Source organism: Oncorhynchus clarkii, chromosome 13 (assembly GCF_045791955.1).
Source record: "Oncorhynchus clarkii lewisi isolate Uvic-CL-2024 chromosome 13, UVic_Ocla_1.0, whole genome shotgun sequence".
NCBI lineage: Eukaryota > Metazoa > Chordata > Actinopteri > Salmoniformes > Salmonidae > Oncorhynchus > Oncorhynchus clarkii.
The window spans coordinates 27,148,465-27,169,265 of record NC_092159.1 but is presented as its reverse complement, the minus strand read 5'-3'; the positions used below and the strand labels follow the sequence as shown (position 1 = coordinate 27,169,265).

The 20,801-nt window shown below is 45.8% G+C and overlaps 1 protein-coding gene across 2 annotated transcripts in view; it reads left to right on the top strand.

The window, feature by feature from the left end:
• LOC139424733 (protein jagged-1b-like) overlaps window positions 1-20,801 on the top strand; it is a 37,740-nt gene that overhangs the window by 4,410 nt on the left and 12,529 nt on the right. For both annotated transcript variants that reach the window (XM_071176842.1, XM_071176841.1), the window contains exons 3-18: window positions 2,355-2,412; window positions 4,582-4,839; window positions 5,674-5,734; window positions 6,843-6,973; window positions 7,306-7,425; window positions 9,354-9,467; window positions 11,655-11,768; window positions 12,969-13,082; window positions 13,838-13,884; window positions 14,434-14,607; window positions 15,315-15,465; window positions 16,337-16,501; window positions 17,633-17,746; window positions 18,866-18,979; window positions 19,194-19,307; window positions 19,407-19,523. In XM_071176842.1, the coding sequence (XP_071032943.1) occupies window positions 2,355-2,412; window positions 4,582-4,839; window positions 5,674-5,734; window positions 6,843-6,973; window positions 7,306-7,425; window positions 9,354-9,467; window positions 11,655-11,768; window positions 12,969-13,082; window positions 13,838-13,884; window positions 14,434-14,607; window positions 15,315-15,465; window positions 16,337-16,501; window positions 17,633-17,746; window positions 18,866-18,979; window positions 19,194-19,307; window positions 19,407-19,523 (1,966 nt within the window). The remainder of the gene's footprint in view (window positions 1-2,354; window positions 2,413-4,581; window positions 4,840-5,673; window positions 5,735-6,842; window positions 6,974-7,305; window positions 7,426-9,353; window positions 9,468-11,654; window positions 11,769-12,968; window positions 13,083-13,837; window positions 13,885-14,433; window positions 14,608-15,314; window positions 15,466-16,336; window positions 16,502-17,632; window positions 17,747-18,865; window positions 18,980-19,193; window positions 19,308-19,406; window positions 19,524-20,801) is intronic.

Genomic DNA, 20,801 nt, shown 5'->3' with positions numbered 1-20,801 from the left:
ATTTCCATGAAATGTGTTTTTAGTCCAGGACTAGGCTTAATCTGTGTCTGTGAAACTGGCCCCGTATCAGTTGCTTCCGGGGTGGTGAATAGAGCATGATTTTAAAAAATCCACAATTGTGGTTTCATTCAATGTGGGCAGCGATGACTTTATCCTTCGCCCAAAAGTTCCCCTTTATAGGTAGAGGCCAATCAGGCCACTATAGCGTGAGCCTTGCTCCTACTGCTCTGCAAAACACAGGCACTTATTCACCCTGCCGACTCCCTTCCTGGACGTGCCCAGGCTTGTCTGCTCATTTCACTTGCTTTTTCCCACACTTATCTCAGCCTAACGAAAGCGCCCGGCCGTGCCTCTGTCCTCAACCAAAACTGGGTACGGAACATGTAGTTGGGCACCGTTCCAAAATTACTCAATCATATTGAAGGAGGGAGTGACGTAGGGGAGAAAGTGGGCAAGGCACCACTAGTCTGGGGAAAGAAGGGATGGTGTGCTTTGCTTTCTTACCTGGCTGCTATTTACCGTTTTGGTAAACATTACTTTGGCACAGTCTACCGGTGGCATGTACTAACCGAATGGGTTTGGCAGGGGGAAATGTTTTGAAATAATTTTTCTTTGATATTTGTGAGGAAATAACAGTTTTGACTGGAGTTTATTTAAGGGCATTGCTTTTTAAATTGTGAAATTCCCAAGCTTTGGCTAGTTTAAGAAAGTTGAGTTGACTTGGCTACCACTGTTTAGCACGTCTCTCCATTTCAATGGTTATGATCACGAATCATGATATGCAAAATGGCTGCACACACAGTTGGCGCTGCTGTGTGGTTTTCCCCAAATCTTGACATCATCTGGATTTACTGGGAGTAATAACCAGTAATTAGACTGACATCCATATAAGATAACGATCAGTGATTCAATGGAACAATGTCGCTAGCTGCTAGGCTGTGCAGGGCTATGTGTGCCAGTGAACCAGCGTTGTGTTTGTTTAAATGGGACAAAGTGGCAAGGCCATAAGCCCCACACAAGAGGCCGGGCATGCCTCCAAGGGAGAGGGAGGGAAAGAACAAGCTGTCTGCCCCGACCACCCCAACCCCCTCATCACCCCCTGTTTCCACCACCACACACTCTTTCCTCCCCCCCTCTCATATTTTTGGAGCTTCATTGACAAGTGATACAAGGAGTGCTCATGTGAATGTTGGCAAGTGAGTGTCGTGAGTGGAGAGAGGCCCTCTGACTGGAGCCAAGTATGGACACACACACACACCCTTGCATTCGGCACGCACTTACACTTATTAGCTCGCACATACACACAATTGCGCTTGCACACAAACCGATATATGATGCACCCAGATAAACTCATGATACTGTACACAACAGTCTCAAATGAATGAAGGCCCGCATACACTCACTCTTGGCACACACACTTCCCCCCCCCCCTCAGCCCAGCCCTCCACGGCTCTCCGCTGTCTGTTATCCGATACCGGTGAGAGCGATGGGGGCCTTAAGAGAGACAGTTTCAAAGAGGTGCCGAAATAATGGACCCCCGTCCCCATGACGCACACACAAGTATACACACACTGAAATTGCCTTTTACTCACACACTGCAGAGATGCAAACCCACTACCTCAAAACCATTCTATTCTATCTATTACAGCGCCCTCAAGTCGCTCCACACAACTACTCACAGTGCACTGGAAGGGAAAAATAAAGGAAAGGAACCCAGGATGGTTTTTAAACAATGCCAGCGGTTTGCTCTATCGCCACTCTTGACCTCTCTCTATCCGGGGAGGAGAAAGCAGTGGGTTAATTTTGGGGTGGGTAGCTGGAAGGGAGAGTGGCTTAGCCCGCCCGGATCAGAGGGCTGCTGGCGCCTCGGGGGGGGGGATAGCTGCGCTCTCTCTAATCTGCAACATATGGAGAACGGCCAATGGACAGACACGGCGTTAAACGCCACCATACCCACTCGCTTGCGGCTCTCTGGTGTGTGTGTGCTCACGAATGGGAAGGAGTTTGGCTGTATTTACGCTATTCCCTGTGAATGTGTGCCTACAATGAAATGTTTTCTTTTATTGATAAAGGTACACGCTGCATTTAATGTTATACCAGATCTGAGAACAGTTATTACCTCAGATGGGACTTTCTCTTCCCCAATTCTTTAGATTTCTGCCAATATGTTATGTCCATTCAAACAGTAGGCTAAATAAGAAGTAGCCTACAGCCAACTCTGTTAACAGGAACTATGCAGAAAGGAATCTAAAAGTAAACCTGTATCAGCCAGGGGTGAAAGGATTAACGCAGCTGTGGCTTTATTTTATCTGACACCTCTCTCTGTCTTATCAATCTTCTCTCTCTCTCTCCAGAGGTCCTATACGTTGATCGTGGAGGCCTTGGACTTCAACAATGACTCTTCTACGGGCAGTGAGTATTATCCCCCACCATTATATATATATATATATATATATATATATATATATATATTATATTCCATTCGGTTTCACATTACAAAGGCAACCTGACCCCGTGACCTGGAAGTGGTGATCCCAGGACAAAATTGGGTGGGGGGCTTAATTTCTTGGTAAGGGACATTTTGGGGGAGGGAAATTTTACTTGTGCTTATAAAAATGTTTTTAAAGGCTGATGGCAGGTGTAGGCCATGGTCATGCCACCATTCTGTGTGTGGGGTCCACACTCACACATTGGCCTTTATGATACTCACATTCACCCCCCCCTCTCCCCCATTTGAAAAGCCATTGGTTGGCATTACTGACCAACGTTGGGCAGAACTACCAAGCATAAATAACCTGGAGTCGTTCCCTCTGCCTCTCGTACTCCCCTACCATCCATATAGCTCTCAACTGTCATTTTACACAATACTCTCATTCAGAAAACAGTGACGGTAGTATAGACTGGTAAGGGGGAGAGCGAGGAGGAGATGGAGAGAGATCACACTACAGATTTGAGCGTTGTTTGTTTTCAGCCCGACCGTTAGGCAGTCAGTGGGAGTTAAGGCTGTGTGTTGCATTTGGCATTCCTCAGGGAACCATTATAGTTCCAGTGTTAAATCGGCCCCAGGGTACGCTGACCCCTGTCCAGGTGTGCTTTGGCCCAGAAGGAGGGCAGGGCAGTAGTTCCACCACAGCCAAGTCTACACCGAGCATGAAACTAATCATCGCATTCGGGCCAATAAAGCCCAAATGCAGAAAGGTTAGTGTGCGGTTGAAGACTTGTATTTTTCGAAAGCCCTCCCGCCGACAAGCACACACAACAAGCCAGCTAGATCAATGAAAACGTCTGCCAAGGAAGAGGGCCAAGTGAGGACAGGCCAAATATTGGCCGTCTCACTTAGCGTCAACAAGCTAAGTGCCCTGGGCACGTGGCCAGTTAGCCTCCAATAAGCAGACACATTAAAAGCCTATCACAGTTGTGCTGCTAATGCTATCCAGATACACTGCTATGGCTAACCTTAGTCTAGAGTTAGCGTCTCTAAATTGTGCTTACATAAGCTTAAATTACAAGTTACCGTGGTAACTATCATGTCGGTGCCGACTCATTGCCCCGAGCGGTATTCACCACAGAACTGAGAGGTTTAAATGTTTGGTCAAATCACCAGGACAGTACAGTTTCTTGGGGTTGGCTGTTTCTCACACCGTCAACCGTCCCAGGGCTTTCCTGTTTGATATGGTGGGTCACAGTTTGCTTCCAGGTCTTTCTTTTTTTTTTCTCGAGGACCCTGGGTTAATTTTGTCCGTTTTGCCAAACCACAACCCCCTCGCCGTCAAACTATTCCTGGGCCTCAGGTAGTGCGAGGGCGTCACCTCACCCCAACCACACTTTGCACTCCACTGGCGAAATACCACATTGGCGCTCAGGGTTCTAGAACGGCATGGAATATTACTACTACGGCCCACCACTACAACTAGCACTGCCGTAACAAAGCAGCTTTCCCTCCAAGAAAAGAGTAAACAAACTCAACGCTTAAGTTTTTGTTAATTTTCGCGCCCCCTTGTCAAAGCTTGCAGAGGCTGAACGGAATTTAAGTGGGCAGACTGTTTTGGACAGTTTAAAATAATAAAAAAAATGTGGCATTTGCATTACTGTCTTTCTGTATTTCTTGACTACCAGAGGACTTCTTCATGGAAAATGGGATTAGGAGGCAGTGACTGCCCTAACATAGTGACATGGCAGTGCTGGCATGGGAGGGATGCCGTCCTCTTTCCCTCGAGGGCTGACCCTGGTGAAGTCGAGTTTGTTTGGGTGCAAGGGTAGCAGAGGGTGGCGAAGTGGGCAAGGACAGAAGGGGGCATCACCTCTTATGTCTGTTGGCAGCTGTAGCCTTGGATGGCAATTCATATTTGGGCATTTACCCAGTGATATTTGGAGACCCTGTACTAGTAAAGTCTGAGAAGTGGCATTAAAATGACCCAAAGCAAGACGCTTGGTCTCGCTGAATGGGCATTCACACCATGCGTTGACTTCTGTGTATGTATTGTATGACTGCATTTGTCTTTGCCTCCACCTTATGCACATGTGTTTCCTACCAGTCCCTCTGACTCCTCTCTCTCTCCGCAATCCATTTCCCTCCATCAGGCGGCGGAGGCGAGAGGATCGAGAAGGCTGTTCAGTCGGGCATGATCAACCCCGGCCGCCAGTGGCAGAGCCTGAAGCACAACGGCCCGGTGGGCCAGTTCGAGTACCAGATTCGGGTCAGCTGCGACGAGCACTACTATGGTTTCGGCTGCAACAAGTTCTGCCGTCCGCGCAACGACTTTTTTGGCCACTACAACTGCGACCACAACGGCAACAAGACCTGCCTCGAAGGGTGGTCTGGACCAGAATGCAGCACTGGTAAGCGGGAGGGATTTAACCAAAGTAGTAGTTTGTAATTTTACAGCAATGTGAAGTCAAGCTAAAGAAGTTATTTTTTTTCCATGAGGTCAGACATTTGACCAAAGCTCAAAAGGCATTCATCAAGTGACATTCATCAACAATCAATTGGAATATATAATTCAAATGATATAAATAACAGTGGGCCTTTAAGGGCAACTTGTGCTTTAGCGACTTGGCCCACAATTGACAGCAATTGCGTTGAGGTGAAACCGACCAGAGAGCGAATGAACACTAGGCTAAATTATATAATTTAGGGGTGGGGTCAAGCTGGCCTCTTTAACCATTGACACGAGGGCATATTGTCTTAACGCAGCAGACTTTGGCCACGGCTGGCCCGGCAGGCTTTTACAAATAGTTAGCGTTGCCGTTTGGAATTTGGGCTGTTTGCAACGCACCAGCGCACCCCCTAGGCCTTAGTATCCTAGCGGGGAGCGATAGCAGGGCTCCGGGATAAGTCTTGGATTTTGTAGGATTACTGCCCCGGTTGGAGCTTAGGACATTCCCACGAGTTTGGAGATGAGATGGGGGAGGGGGAGCTGTCTGACATCATCATGCTGACTCTTCTGTTTTTTTTTCTGTCACTTACTTTTTTTCCCCCCCTGTGAATTTCTTGCTGACTCTCACCGTCACAACACTTGACTTTCTTTCTCTCCCTCTCTCGCTTTCTCCTTTACTTCCTCTCTCTTTCTCTCCCTCTCTCGCTTTCTCCTTTACTTCCTCCCTCATTCTCTTTCTCTCCCTCTCTCGCTTTCTCCTTTACTTCCTCCCTCATTCTCTTTCTATCTCTCTCAGCTATTTGCAGGCAAGGCTGCAGCACTGAACACGGTTCCTGTAAATTGCCCGGAGATTGCAAGTAAGCAACCATTTTCAGCTAACCTTAGTTAGTAAAAAAAAAAAAACTCTCTGAAAAGAGCCAGACTCAAAATCTCGCTCCCGACTTGTCGCTCAGCAGCACCCTTGTTCCACATGGAAATAACACCATTGGCAGGGGGAATTCCCGATACCATGCGTTCTGCCCACTTTGGATTGGCATCAGACTCGATGGAGATATAGTCATTTCTGGTGTCTTAGTTAACACTATATGTTATACAGGTTACTATACGTGGCAATCAAACTCACAACCCTTGATTGTGATGTGTTCGTTAGGCACCAAACAGAAGAAAACAGACTGAAGCAGGAAGTGACTGTTTTACATTGCGTGCCTAATAAGCACAACCCAATGAATTCCCCCCTCCCATCATCCAGAGCTGTGAAGGGCCTGAACCTTTGCATGTTTTGGGAAGGGGCCGCCAGAGTGGTGAGAGTTTAATGGCGGCGGTGGTGGAATCTGGCCTCGAAGACCGCTGTCAAATTCAAAGGATTTTTTTTTCCTCCTTTCTTTCACCTGTCTGTTTCCCCACCCTCTTTTCACCTCCCTTCAGCGCAATGCTTTGATTTAGCCCTTTAGTCTCGCAGCCAAGAAACAATCGGAAGTGGCGGTAGGAGAAGTTAGCATGTTGTGGCGATTCTGGAGAAGCTTCTATGGCTTCTTCTGAACTCAAAACACACATCTGATTCTTACGGGAGGCTGCAGTGAAATGGGTACTTTTGACGGCTTCATATTTTTTGCAGCTTTCATTCAAGCCTTTCAGTAGGTAGGAGGTGTATATATTGGGTATCTGGGATAGTTATCCAATGCATGTAGCAAAGGTGGGCTGGGCATGGATACCAGGAATGAATGTGTGGGGGGGGTGTATACGATTCACTCTGTTATCCTAATGACTTTAGTAGGAAAAGTTTAGCCCTGCTAGTGCCCTGTCCAGACAAGCACTTTTACTTACTCAAGGAGCAGCCTTGGCCCAGCCCAACCCATTCGTGTGTGTTTTAAGTGGGATAGTGTCGAGCACTGAATGCGTATTTTTTTTGTTAAGATCGGTTGTCCCCTGCATTGAATACTTATCGAGTGCGTGTGTGTCCTGCAGGTGTCTGTACGGCTGGCAGGGCGAGTACTGTGATAAGTGCATCCCTCACCCGGGCTGTGTGCATGGAAGCTGCGTGGAACCGTGGCAGTGCCTCTGTGACACAAACTTTGGCGGCCAGCTCTGCGACAAAGGTAAGCATACACATGCACGCATGCAAATACACACCAGAGAGGTACACTACAAAGTCATTGAGTTGGCCAGCTAACTTTGATAACAATCATAAATAGGCCTACTGATTTTCTGGTTTAAGCTAAACTTAGATGTTTTTGCTTGTTGAGTCAATTTGTGTGTGTGAGATATAGATATATTTAGGCAAGTTAGCTGGCTAACTCATTGATCCTGCTTAGTGGTATACCCCTCTGCTCTGTAGATGTACAGCTGATAACTGGTGCCCTCACAAACACACTCATCCATTTGCTGTGAAATACCAACACACTCATACTTTTCCCTCCTTGTGTTCCAGACCTGAACACATGTGGTACGTTCCAGCCCTGTCTGAACATGGGGACCTGCAGCAACACTGGACCTGACAAGTACCACTGTGCCTGTCCTGACGGCTACTCTGGTGTCAACTGCGAGAAAGGTGAGTCACCTGACGAGACACGTACGTGTGTGTAAATAGGTAAGTCGCTTGTAGTGTCTAGGGTCTGGTTCCACTCAATGTTTATTCCTTATGAGAGTGAAATTGGAGTAGAAGATAAGATTAACTGTATTGTCCCAGAGTGAAATTAGTCTTGGACACTCAAGCGCAGCAAATCTACTATGTTGGAGAAACTCTCTCCTGTCTCCCACTCAACTTTTTCATTTTCTGGTGACGATTGAGAGAAAAGGGTATTTGTTTTCTCAAGACTGGTCGGTGAGATCCGAGTCATGTGGTGCGACGGGATGGGAAGTCGAGAGGTCATGGTTCAGGGGTTAGGGGGGGTCAGCCCCGTGCTTAACCCCATCCAGGGAGGTTCCGTTCGTGGGGCGGTCTCACGCGTCACTCCGGCCAGGAGGTGACGACCTCATTAAGGTATCGTCAAGGGAAACGGGAACGGAAGGAGACGCAGTAACGGAGCTAACCTTTCTGAGGGTGGATTGTAAATTCCAGCTTCATCAACAAATCTAACAGTTACCTCACATCTTCAAGTTGTTTAAAATGTGTCAATTGTTAGAATCAAGGTTGGTTTCTATAAAGTTTGAGTTTTGATCATAGGGATGTCATAGAGTTGTATGTCTTTTTAATTTTTCTTTAGTTGAGGATGTTTCAATGAAGTTGGGTCGAATTTGATCATTAGGATAAGTAGATGGCTCTTGTTTTGTATGGGGGTCAATGGAGGCATGACTCAGCTAATTGAGGGGAAAGCTCCCTGTAGGCGTTGGCAGTCAAACACGCCCGCTCTGTGTTTGTCTGGGACAGTTGCCACTCTGTTTGTAGCGAGGGTTTGAAAACTATCGCCGGTCATCTTGAGAGCGAGGGAGGGAGGGAACAAGGGAGAGAACGAGGAAAAGAAGAGGGGGATTCCAGCTTCCAGCCAAGCCTGAATTCTCCTTTTCTTTTTCTCTCCCAGCCAGACCAACAACATTAAACCCCCTCCTGTGCTCCTTCTCTCCCTCCCTCCCTATATCCCCCTCTATTCCTCCCGTGCCCCTAGCCCGCTGACACCAATCAACAGTCATCTCCCTCTCGCCTCTCCCCCCTCGGGTAGGAGTCCCAAATGGCACCCTATTCAGTGCACTACTTTTGACCAGGGACGTAGTGCATTATATAGAGAATAGGGTGCCGTTGGGGACGCTACCTCGATCTGCCAGCCAAAGAATGCAGAGCATTAATTGATTTGAGCGGAGGAATCCGTCGTGACTTGAGTTTGCTATTCTCTTCTCGCGTCCTCCCGCGACGGGATGGACAATGATTTACGCTTGGGTGGAAGTCACGGCGCGTCGCTCGGCGGGGTCAGCATGCCGTGACAGACGATTTCCTGCTAGCTGGCTAGAGTAAACGCTAAGGCTATAGGGCTTGGGCCCTGGGGGGCTAGTGAGAGTGAAATGGGAGAGGGGATGTTTTTTTTCTAACGACGTAGGCCTAGTGGGAGATCGGACCCTCTGTCTTTCTCTCCCTCTTTCTGTCTCTTGCTTTCTTTCTGTGTCTTTTTCTCATTGAGAAATGTTGTTCTTTCTCTTGTTCTGTTTATTTCTCTTGCACTCAGCACTCTATCTTTTCCTATCTCTCCTTCCCCCTCTCGCTCCTCGTCTTGCGGTGTGGTCCAGAGCTGGTTAGTGAGAGGTCAAAGGGGCTTTCCACTCCACTGGCTGTAGCCTAGCTGGGCCAGAGAAATCTGCTGGGAACCTACTGCAGCGAGGGGGAAAACCCACCCCACCCTCCTGCAGTGTGAGAACTGAGTTTGGGAGTTTAACTCTCGATCTGTTCTCCACCTTTCCCCTCTCTCCCCTTTCTTTCTCTCCCTTCTCACTCCCATCCCTCTCTCTCTTACCCGCTCGATCTACCTCTTGCTCTCTCTCGGTCCATAGCAGAGCATGCCTGTCTGTCGGAGCCCTGTTTTAACGGAGGGAGCTGTTTGGAGACCAGTCAGGGCTTCGAGTGCCAGTGTGCCCCCGGCTGGAGTGGCCCCTCCTGCAGCATCAGTAAGTAATACATTATAGTATGTGTAATACCTGAGGTTTAGGTCATTTTAAATTCAATATTATACTGGCCTTGTTCGTGCCAATTGACGCATCTTTTGGACGTCAACATTCTAACAGTCAAATATATTTCATGTATGCTATGCTATGCTATATGCTATGCTATCTTGTTGTGTTTATGAAGGTCTTAGGCAACATTAAAAATGAAAATATGTTCTCCCCCCCCCCCCCCTCAAAATATTTTATTAGTGTATGGTACTGTATAGAAAAATCACTACACATAGAATTTCAAGTGTAGAAATCGACTTTATTTGTGAAGTGCCTTTGTTAAAACTATGAAACAAAAAGCAGGTGCGTGGGAACACGGTAACCGCTTCTTTTCATAATGACAAAACAAATAAAGTAACCCAAACCAACAAGACACATGATCTGTCAGCAAGACGTCAATTGAAGAGAATCTCAGTTGCATAAACGTCAGTATTGGCACCATTTGTGCTTTGATAAATAGTGAAAATCAGCACAAAAGCCAGAATGGCATTATAATGAATGTGTCGATTTTTAAAAGCCGCAGTCAAAAATAGTCCATTATTGTCAGTTATTAAACACACATTATTTGTGGCCCCGCTCGTGCTTACAGTTTTGTTGTGCATCTTCACCTAATGGCATCAGTTGGATCTTTTATTTAGGTGTTATCCCTTATTCTTAACAGTCATCACAAATTTTTGTCACTTGCAATACTTCGCACAAACAAGTCGCTTGCTCGCAGCTGAAACGGGTTTTGTTTGTTTGTTTTGTGAGTACATCTGCCCACCTGGCAGTTTCTACTTGGCTTGCGCAATTGCTCGCGTGGAATCTTTGCTTGCTGCCTTGGTCCTCGAATGTCTCTCACTTAGCCCGTGTGCTTAGACTCACGATGAAGTCTCTCCTGCTCGTGGGGTTCATGCACTGCGTAAACAACACGTGTGTTGATAGCAGCCAAGTCAAGCATGTTTGTAGAACCGTGACAGGCCAGCGGCGAGTTCCTCCTTTCACTGTACAGCTGTGCCATCTGATCCAAAAGATCCACAACCTATAGAATAAAGTAGACAACATTCGGGTTATTTTCTCATAGGACAAACGCGTTGTATAAGTTGATCTATCTATATATGGCGACGCGTACAGTGGTGGGAAAAAATACCACTTGTCATACTTGAGTAATTATCTATTTTAAAGTCTCAAAGTATATTTAATATACTTAAGTATCAAAAATCTATGTATGCTATAAATCCTCTCAAATTCCTTATGTTAAAGCAAACGAGACGGCATGATATTCTTTTTAGGGGAGGTAGCCCGGGGAACAATCCAACACTCCAGACATAACACAAATGCTTCGTTTGTGAATTTAGTGAGACCGCCAGATCCGAGGCAGTAGGGAAGACCACATGTTCTCTTGATAAATGCGTGAATTAGACCATGTTGCTGTCCTGCTAAAAGCATTCAAAACGTATGGGAGTAAAAAAGTACATGTTTTCTTTAGGAATGTAGTGGTAATCCCAAAATATTTAAGTAGTACTTCAAAGTAGTTTTACTTAACTTTACACCACTGGATGCATATTCTGATGAAATATCTTTGTTCGGTATTAGTTCATAATAGTTTTCTCTTTGTGTCCTTGCCGCTGGTGCTCATGATACAAACGGTATTTCTTGCCATGCATTGGTAAAGTGTGACAACACTCATTCTTCAGCACCGTTGTAGAGTACTGCTGATGTGCAGGTGCCTTATTTTGCACAGAGGGAGGGAGCTCCATTCTCACTTTGTTAATGGTGCCAACCAGGCTTGTTTTCTTTGCAAGCAACTTGTTCGCCAATGACTGACGTGAAGAAATTGTCCGTGTTGACATTTCTCCGCTACCGTTTTTGAGATTATAAATTGAATAGATGAGTGACATGCCCTCGTTAAACTGGTTATAACTCCAGTTGTGTTTTGTGATATGAATAGGGGTTAAGATTTGAACAACCACAGTGTGTAATATAGACTTATTCAGGAAAGGATGGCGGGGACATGACTTTAAAAACGTAAATGTATTTTGTGTCATTATGACACCATCAGCCTTTCAAGCACTAGAGACCTAGCCATTGTCATGGACTTTTGATTTGACATTCCACATTTAGTCATAACACACTACCCCCCCCCCCCCCCCCCCCCAACAGATGTGGACGAGTGTGTCCCCAACCCCTGTGGCCACGGGGGCACTTGCCAGGACCAGGTCAACGGCTTCAAGTGCACCTGTCCTTTCCAGTGGAGCGGCAAGACCTGCCTCATCGGTCAGTCAGTCCTCTATCCCATAACACCCTGCACCTCCTCTATCATACAGTCGTCACTATTTGGCCAAGTTGCAAAGTCTGACTTTGCATCTTGGCCATCTCGCTTGAACCCTATCATATAACCACTGAGCTCTCATTCATCCTCTATATTCCCCCCCTCCCTTAAAAACTACTCCTCTATCCCACAAATTCCGGCACCTCCTCTATCATACAACCACCAGGTTTGCTGTCCTCCTCTATCCAATTTTTTGTTTTACCTCCTATATCCCACAATCCCCATGCAACTCCTCTACCTATATCTCCTCTATCACAGAAACAATTGTACTATTATATCCTACAAACCTCTACCTTCTATCTCACAACAACAACCTAGTCCTTCTCTATCCCACTACCACCTATATATCCTACTACCATAGAGAGAGTATTGATCTCTATCCCACTACCACCTATATATCCTACTACCATAGAGAGAGTATTGATCTCTATGCCCACTACGGAGTTGGTAGATTATATACTTTATTTGGCCCACTGATACAGGATCAAATATATCTTCTCTCACTAATGGTTGAAGTTAGTTTCCTAGATCTGTGGTTGAGGGCAACTTCTAACCACCTTGCTACAATTAGAGGATTTCCTTAGGACACAGATCTAGGACCAGCTTACACTCTCCAAATCTGAACCTTAACCATTAGGGGGGGAAATCTCCAAACGGACATTTAGTTAAGCTTCTAAGTGCAAATTCATCATACCACCCTTGTCTTTTGGTGGCGCTCTAGTGTGAAGATTTAGAAACGGCGTGCCAGGATGGGGAAAGTTCCTTCGGCATTCCATTCCATGGCTGCTTTTGGGATTCCTCTGGGGGCAGAGATAATGTGGGGTTTCCTAAGCCGGGGGATCATCTTTTGAGGAATGATCGTGTGTTTTCACTGCTGCCTTGATCCACAATCCTTCACCCCACCTGGCACATTTTGTGTTTGTTTGTCCCCAATTGCCTTTCACCATGGGGACCGGCTCTGATGCGGTTTGAATGCAGACCACCAGAAAAGACCATAGAAATATAATTCCTAGAATAGGCATCCCCAAGTCAATGGGTGGGTGACGGGGGAAACGATTCTATTCCTATGGCTGCCGACACTTCGCAGTTGCATGCCGAATGCTCTGTAAGAGGAATGAAGGAATTAAATGTTTTGTGGGTTTCAGACGCCAATGAGTGCGAAGGCGACCCCTGCCTGAATGCCAACTCCTGCCGGAACCTGATTGGAGGGTACTTCTGCGAGTGCCTCCCTGGTTGGATGGGCCAGAACTGCGACACCAGTGAGTTTTTATTATTTCTTTCTCTCTCTCTCTCTCAATAAAAAGGCCTGTCGCTTGTTCTAATGCAGAGGTGGGCAAGTCTGGTTCCAGGGAGCAGCAGGGGAAACAGGCTTTTGCTCCAGCCCAGCACTAACATGGGTAATTAAACTAATCATGGTTGGCAATTGAAAGCCTGATTTAGTTGAAGTGTGTTCGTGCCGGGGTAGAACAAAAGCCTGCTCACCCTGCCATTCAATCTCCAAAGTCTAAAGTTGCACACCCCTGTTCTAAAATGAAGCAATTTTACGTCAAGTGCCAGTAGCAACTTTAAACAACTGTTCTAGGGCCAGTTTTGGAAGTGAGTTTGTGACTGACGGTTAGGACTGGGGCTGGCTCAGTGTTTTTTTGTTGTTTTTTTGGTCCTGGACTAATAGTTCTGGAGTGGTCTGTCTGAAATTGGACGACAGAAAAAAAACAAATACAAATAATAATAATAATAATGCACGTTTTTATCTCGAGTCATTGTCTGCTTGCACAGCCGGTAACGTCCAAATAACATGGGCGCTCAAACAATCGCGTGAAGCCCCAGCGCACCGAGGCCCCGCATGAATCGCACCCTCTTTTTTTTTTTACCACCTATTCTCAAACAAGGCTTATCTTGAGGAAAGCTTGTGGGAAATCTTGACAAGAAAGCCTTATCAAGGCCTCTCCTCGGCGGAGCTCAAATTGTATACGTTTATTCATTTTTATTTGATTGTTACAAATTGTTTCCGCAGATATTAATGACTGCCGGGACCAGTGTCAAAATGGGGGAACCTGCAAGGTAGGTTTATTGGGTTTCTCCCAAAAGGCATCCTATTCCCTATATAGTGCACTACTTTTGACCAGAACCCTGTCATGAGGAATAGGGTGCCATTTGGGACAATGTGTTCTTATTTTACTGGAATGTACCGGTCCTGGTCGATTTACATATTTCGGATACTTCCTGGCATATTGGAGTTGTTTTTGGCTGCTTTCTCTCCTCTTCCCCTCTTCCTCCCCCTTTCCTTTATGGCAGGTTTAAAAATGGCTAACTGCTGAGACATGCTTTCAGAACACAGACATGAGTTGCTCGGGCAATGCTAACAAAGAGTGGGGCAAAAAGACATGAATGCTTGTGGAGGAGGGCAGAATGGGAGGGAGGGAATAGGCGGAAAGGTCTTCATGACTACAATAGATCAGATTACCATAAACATTGTCGTCCCCTGCCAGGAAAAAGAAATGTCTTAATTATTTTCCAACCCTTTCACAATGGCTTGTTTTCCTTACCGTTCTGTACCACACACTCACTTTTTTTCTTCTTCTCCTTTCTCTGTTTTCTTCCCCTCCCTAGGACATGGTGAACGGGTACCGCTGTGTTTGTCCGTCGGGCTTCGGCGGTGAGCACTGCGAGAAGGATGTAGATGAGTGTGCCAGTGGCCCGTGCCTGAACGGCGGCCGTTGCAAGGACGACGTCAACGGCTTCCAGTGCCTGTGCCTGCCCGGTTTCTCTGGCAACTTCTGTCAGGTGAGCAGAGATTGGCACCACACCCCCTCACTGTGCCCAGAAGCCTACTCAGAGTTGGTTCAAGTGACCTCAAACCATAACACTGATCCAGGAGCAGATATGGCTGCATCCTGGTAATGGTTTATGGTTAGGATTGGAGGTAGCATAAGCTGATCCTAGATCTGTGGTTAGGGCCAACTTATCTTGAATAAATCCAGAGTAAGTTGCAGTCACCTCAAACCACTGATCCACAGTCAGATACTGTATTTCCCCATACCTTTTAATGGTTAAGGTTAGGATTGGAGATCCTAGGTTGGTGGTTAGGGCCAACTTTCCTTGACTACCTCCCCCTCTCCTGCATGAATCTTCTCACCATGATCTGTTTTCATTGATATCCTCTTCAATAGTTTTTTTTTTTTTTGTGCCACCTTTCCATCCACCCCACTGTAATCGCACCTGTGTTTCTCTCTGCAATCGTTTCTCTTTGCAACTCAAAACCGGAGCTTTGTCGCGCTTGTTAACACTTGTGAACCTTCCGTCTGGGCTAAGTCTGTCTTCTCTTTTCCCGTCTCCTCCAACTCCCCACCGCTAAGCGTTTGTTTATGGGTCTTTAGCAGGTTTCTGTGGTGAAGTCTACAATGGGTTATTATGGAAAAGGTCAAATGGCACGTCTTACTTTACATGGCTTATGTCTAAACCATTCTCTGTTTTTGTTCTCGCCTTCTCAGCTGGATATCGACTACTGCATGCCGAACCCATGTCAAAACGGGGCCCAGTGTTTCAACCTGGCTACTGACTACTTCTGCAAATGTCCCGAAGACTATGAGGGCAAGAACTGTTCCCATTTGAAGGACCACTGTCGTACCACACCCTGCAAAGGTTCCTATTTGCTTTTTTGGATCAGCCTTGTGCAGTTTTTACATTGCTGTAAAAGTCTGTTGGTTTTCAGTGTTAGCCTAGCCAGTTTTGTCTAGCTTGGCTAATACTAATGAAGGCTAACCCAAACAAATTTAGGTCACTCATCTCCCTTTGCTTTTTTACTGTAAATCTGAGAGGGGGGCTTTTTAACCAGCAGAGCCTGTAATCTAATCCGCTAACTTGAGGCCATTGTGCTGGGTGTGTGTCACACCAGTGTGTGAAGACCTAAGGTGAGCAAGCCCGCGCGGCACAAACCCGTTCTCCGCCGGTCCCCCAGGGCCTCGTTACCATGGGAAGAGTTAAGATTTGGTTTCATGTTTTCGAGCCGCTACTGCTGCCAGACTACGTTTTTGACAGGACACTCCCTTTTAAGAACCCTCCGCCCATTTCTCCTTCTGACAAATTGCCTCTGCTTCTTAAATTTTTCCTCTCCTCCCTTCTAGACTGTGTTTGTCTCCAAAACGCCCCAGAAAAATCTGGCAAACTGAAGTGCTCTGTGTGTGTTCTTCCTGCTAAAAACACAATAGACCCCCATCTTCTCTCTCTCTCTGTGTGTGTGCTCGCGCACATTTTTTTGAGTAATTACGACAGTCTGATAAGGGTTTATACGCTTGTATTTAGTTGGACTACTTTTATCAAAACACACACCACAGATTGAAGAAGTTAGGAGGACTTTGGCATGTGTTGAATATTTATTTATTAGAAGCTTTAGCACCCAAAGTGCTTGTGAATGTTTATACGATGTGTGGCAATGTCAGCTCTGTGCAATACATATCAACATTTGTGATTGCCATATATGCACACTGTCCTGACCTCACCCTCTCTCCCTCAGTGATTGACAGCTGCACGGTTGCCGTGGCATCCAACAGCACCCCTGGGGGCATGCGTCTGATTTCGTCCAATGTGTGCGGGCCCCACGGGCGCTGCCGGAGCCAGGCTGGGGGCCAGTTCAGCTGCGAGTGCCAGGAGGGCTTCACTGGGACATACTGCCATGAGAGTAAGTGATTCCCCCAGTTCCAATGGGTGAAAAACGGTGGATGAATGGCTGACTGGAGGATGGCTAGGGTGGTGGATGGATAGAGCCTTGGCTAGATGGTGGATGGCTAATGTGTGAATTAAGGGATCAATGTCGGGGTGTGATGGAGGCATGGATAGAAGAGAAAATGTGGCAGAATTATGAGGTGGCTAGGGCAGAGCATGGATGGAGAATGGTATTGCAGATGTGGTAGAGGACAGGATGGGCCCTTCTTGAGAAGCGGATCTTCTTTAAAAACCCTGCTTCGTTCCGACCACAAGTACACCACAAGAATCTCCCTCCCCGTTATAACGATTGTTCCTGGCGCTTGACAAGATCTCTCTCTCTCTGTCAATACACACGCATCCTTGGGTTCAAAGCGTGCTCTCGCTCCCCCCAAACCTGGTGACTTTGTTCTCACCAACACTTCTTTCAGGGGAGAGTGGTGACCCCCCCGATAATTATTAGCTCCCTGTTTGATGGATGGCCATTTTAGCTGCCAGCTCCCTAGCCCAGAGAGGTCAGGCGGGCTAGACTTGGCCCTGCCAGTCACTGGGTTATCAGCTCTAATGGAGGACTGGAGGCCCCAGGCGAGGCCTATTCTGTCTCTCAGACGCAGTCCTTGATTAATGACCCTGTCCAGCCTTCGCTAGCCTGTCAAGGGGTGGGGAAGTTGTTAAATGAGGGGGGGGGGGGGTTCCATGCCTCCCCACCCCTAACTCTCATTTTCTTAAGCCAGGAAGTCTGCCTGTTCTTGCCTGGCCTTGTCTCTCCCACGCACTCACACACCCAACACCAAGCTCTCTGTTGTGGTTTTGGGTGACAGAAGAGGGAGTTTTGGGAATGGGGGTTTTTGGTGGGAGGTTACTTGACCGGAGACGACGGCTAAAATAAATGGAGCACTAGGGAAACGGCAAGGCCTCCGTTGGATGTGTAATGTGGAAACAATGTGAATCGTTCATGTGTTCTAAGAAACTGTATTAAAAAAATGGAAATGGTAAATAAGTCCTTGAAGGGATTTCATGGTGCACGCCTTGATGGCGTGGCTTGATTATTGTGCATATTCCTCAGTCTTTTGCTCATGTTTCCCCCCTTTCTTTCACACGCTCTCAGATATAAATGACTGTGAAAGCGGCCCGTGTCAGAACGGGGGAACGTGTATTGACAAAGTCAGCCTGTACCAGTGCATCTGTGCCGAGGGTTGGGAGGGACCCAACTGCGACAACAGTAAGTTTAATTTTCCTCTCGCCGCACTGTTATGTAGTCGTATTTGTTTATATGAATTAATGGATTTCACTTTCTTCGACCCACCGGTGGATAATACATCGTTATTGAAGTTATATACAAGTTGCCTACAATCACCCCACAACGTGGTACAAGTGTTCGTAAAAGCTCATGGTTCTTTTTGTTTGTATTATTACAAAGGTATTCATACAGTGGTACACAAATCTATACATGTGCTTATGCATTACATGCAGGTGGAAGAGTGCATTGACTTCATCTGTCTTGCTTCTTAATATTGAAGACTTGTTATCCGCATTATAACGTCTGGTAGGCTAAACATAACACTTCCATATTGCATTCCTAATGCATAGGCAACACACAGTGCTACCAAATAATTCCGCTTGTTTCAAGCCTTCAAGTGACTGGGGATAGGGATGATCATTAGGCCCATGTTGTAACTTTTCTGTTTAAAAAAAAAAAAGGATTAGGTGTTGGGGGTGGCAATGAGCGATGTCAGCTGTCGGCGCAGCTACATTTTAGAGAAAATTGTAGAGGCATTTTAGAATTTAAGCCAATTTTCTGCAATTCTACACATTTTTCCATGGAGCTGAGATTCTTTTGTTTGCAGTTTTAAAGCTAATTTCTTGGAATTATAACATTTTTGCCATACAGTTGAGAGAAAATGTTTCAGTTTTAAAGCTAGTTTCCTGCAATTCTATGCATTTTTGCCATGGATCATGTGGTGCTCTTTTGCTCAAACATAATAACAAAAGAAATACTGCTGAGTTAATTCCCAAAATAATGTTTTATTCTCCCTGACTGTCTAGCTTTTATTTTGGTGATTTGAGAACTAACAAAGATAACGTTATGAAAAAAATATATAGGTCCATTTATCTTTTATACATAATTGAAAACCAGATGTTGTCATTGAATTTTACACTTAGTGTTTTTCCATTCTGAAAATTTGACTTATGCGACCTGAAAAAAAACTGCGTTTAGGCAGCCCGGCAAGGATTAAAATGGCAGAAAAATCTCTGCATGTTTTTCTTTATCCGTGAAAGCCGAACAGGCAGTTTTTTTTAGTTTTGGCATTTCATGTTTGTCTCTGTCTTGCCTCCTCAGACATTGACGACTGCAACACCAACCCCTGTCGTAACCGCGGCACGTGCCGGGACCTGGTGAACGACTTCTACTGTGAGTGTAAGAACGGATGGAAGGGCAAGACATGTCACTCAAGTAAGCCCCCCTTTACTACAGTATCGCACTTTTTTTTAATTTTATTTTTTCGCCCTGGGACGGCCGTGTGTTGTGATGTAAGCATGTGTGCATGCTTGTACGTGTTCGAAAGGGTGTGTTTGTGCATAAATTAAACCTGTATGTGTTAGGGCCTAATGGTTTCCTGACATTGACTATGAACAGTTGCTAACATGTAGTCTTTTTTTGCTTCCAGGGGAGAGCCAGTGTGACGAGGCGACATGCAACAATGGCGGAACGTGCTACGATGAAGGGGACACCTTCAAATGCATGTGTGCCGCCGGATGGGAGGGTTCCACCTGTAATATAGGTATGTAGCATAGCCAGCAGTGCTAAATTATTGCAGCTAGCTCTGTAGCATTTTCCAGCTCGCTAGCATGTTGGCTAAAGGTTGTGTTTGCTTCTCCAGCTAAGAACAGCAGCTGTCTGCCTAGCCCTTGTGAGAACGGAGGCACCTGTGTGGTCAGTGGAGACTCTTTCACCTGTGTCTGCAAAGAGGGCTGGGAGGGCCTGACCTGCAACCAAAGTGAGTGATCCCAGAGTGTGTCCTCCCTTGTCCCAGTGACTGCGGTAGATAATACATTTTTAGTAGAGAATTGTAGTTTTTTTTGCACTATTAGTTGTTCATAACAACTTGATAGTGTAATATTCAGTTGCACTACATTTTAATCTGCCATAGTAGATGAGTACAGTCTGGCCTTCGTCCACTATGTAAAGAATGTATCTAGCTAAATCTTAACAATAGGAAACGTTTTATGTACTTTTTTTTATTTCTTAGATTAATGGTATGTGGCCTCAGCTAGCCACACACTCATCTTGAGTTAATATTCAAAAGGTCGAGCGATTATCATTTTTCGATACTGATTATTGGAGGACTAAAAAAAGACTGTTGGTTAATCGGACAATTTTTATTTTTTAAATTATATACAGTGCCTTGCGAAAGTATTCGGCCCCCTTGAACTTTGCGACCTTTTGCCACATTTCAGGCTTCAAACATAAAGATATAAAACTGTATTTTTTTGTGAAGAATCAACAACAAGTGGGACACAATCATGAAGTGGAATGACATTTATTGGATATTTCAAACTTTTTTAACAAATCAAAAACTGAAAAACTGGGCGTGCAAAATTATTCAGCCCCTTTACTTTCAGTGCAGCAAACTCTCTCCAGAAGTTCAGTGAGGATCTCTGAATGATCCAATGTTGACCTAAATGACTAGTGATGATAAATACAATCCACCTGTGTGTAATCAAGTCTCTGTATAAATGCACCTGCACTGTGATAGTCTCAGAGGTCCGTTAAAAGCGCAGAGAGCATCATGAAGAACAAGGAACACACCAGGCAGGTCCGAGATATTGTTGTGAAGAAGTTTAAAGCCGGATTTGGATACAAAAAGATTTCCCAAGCTTTAAACATCCCAAGGAGCACTGTGCAAACGATAATATTGAAATGGAAGGAGTATCAGACCACTGCAATCTACCAAGACCTGGCCGTCCCTCAACTTTCAGCTCATACAAGGAGAAGACTGATCAGAGATGCAGCCTAGAGGCCCATGATCACTCTGGATGAACTGCAGAGATCTACAGCTGAGGTGGGAGACTCTGTCCATAGGACAACAATCAGTCGTATATTGCACAAATCTGGCCTTTATGGAAGAGTGGCAAGAAGAAAGACATTTCTTAAAGATATCCATAAAAAGTGTCGTTTAAAGTTTGCCACAAGCCACCTGGGAGACACACCAAACATGTGGAAGAAGGTGCTCTGGTCAGATGAAACCAAAATTGAACTTTTTGGCAACAATGCA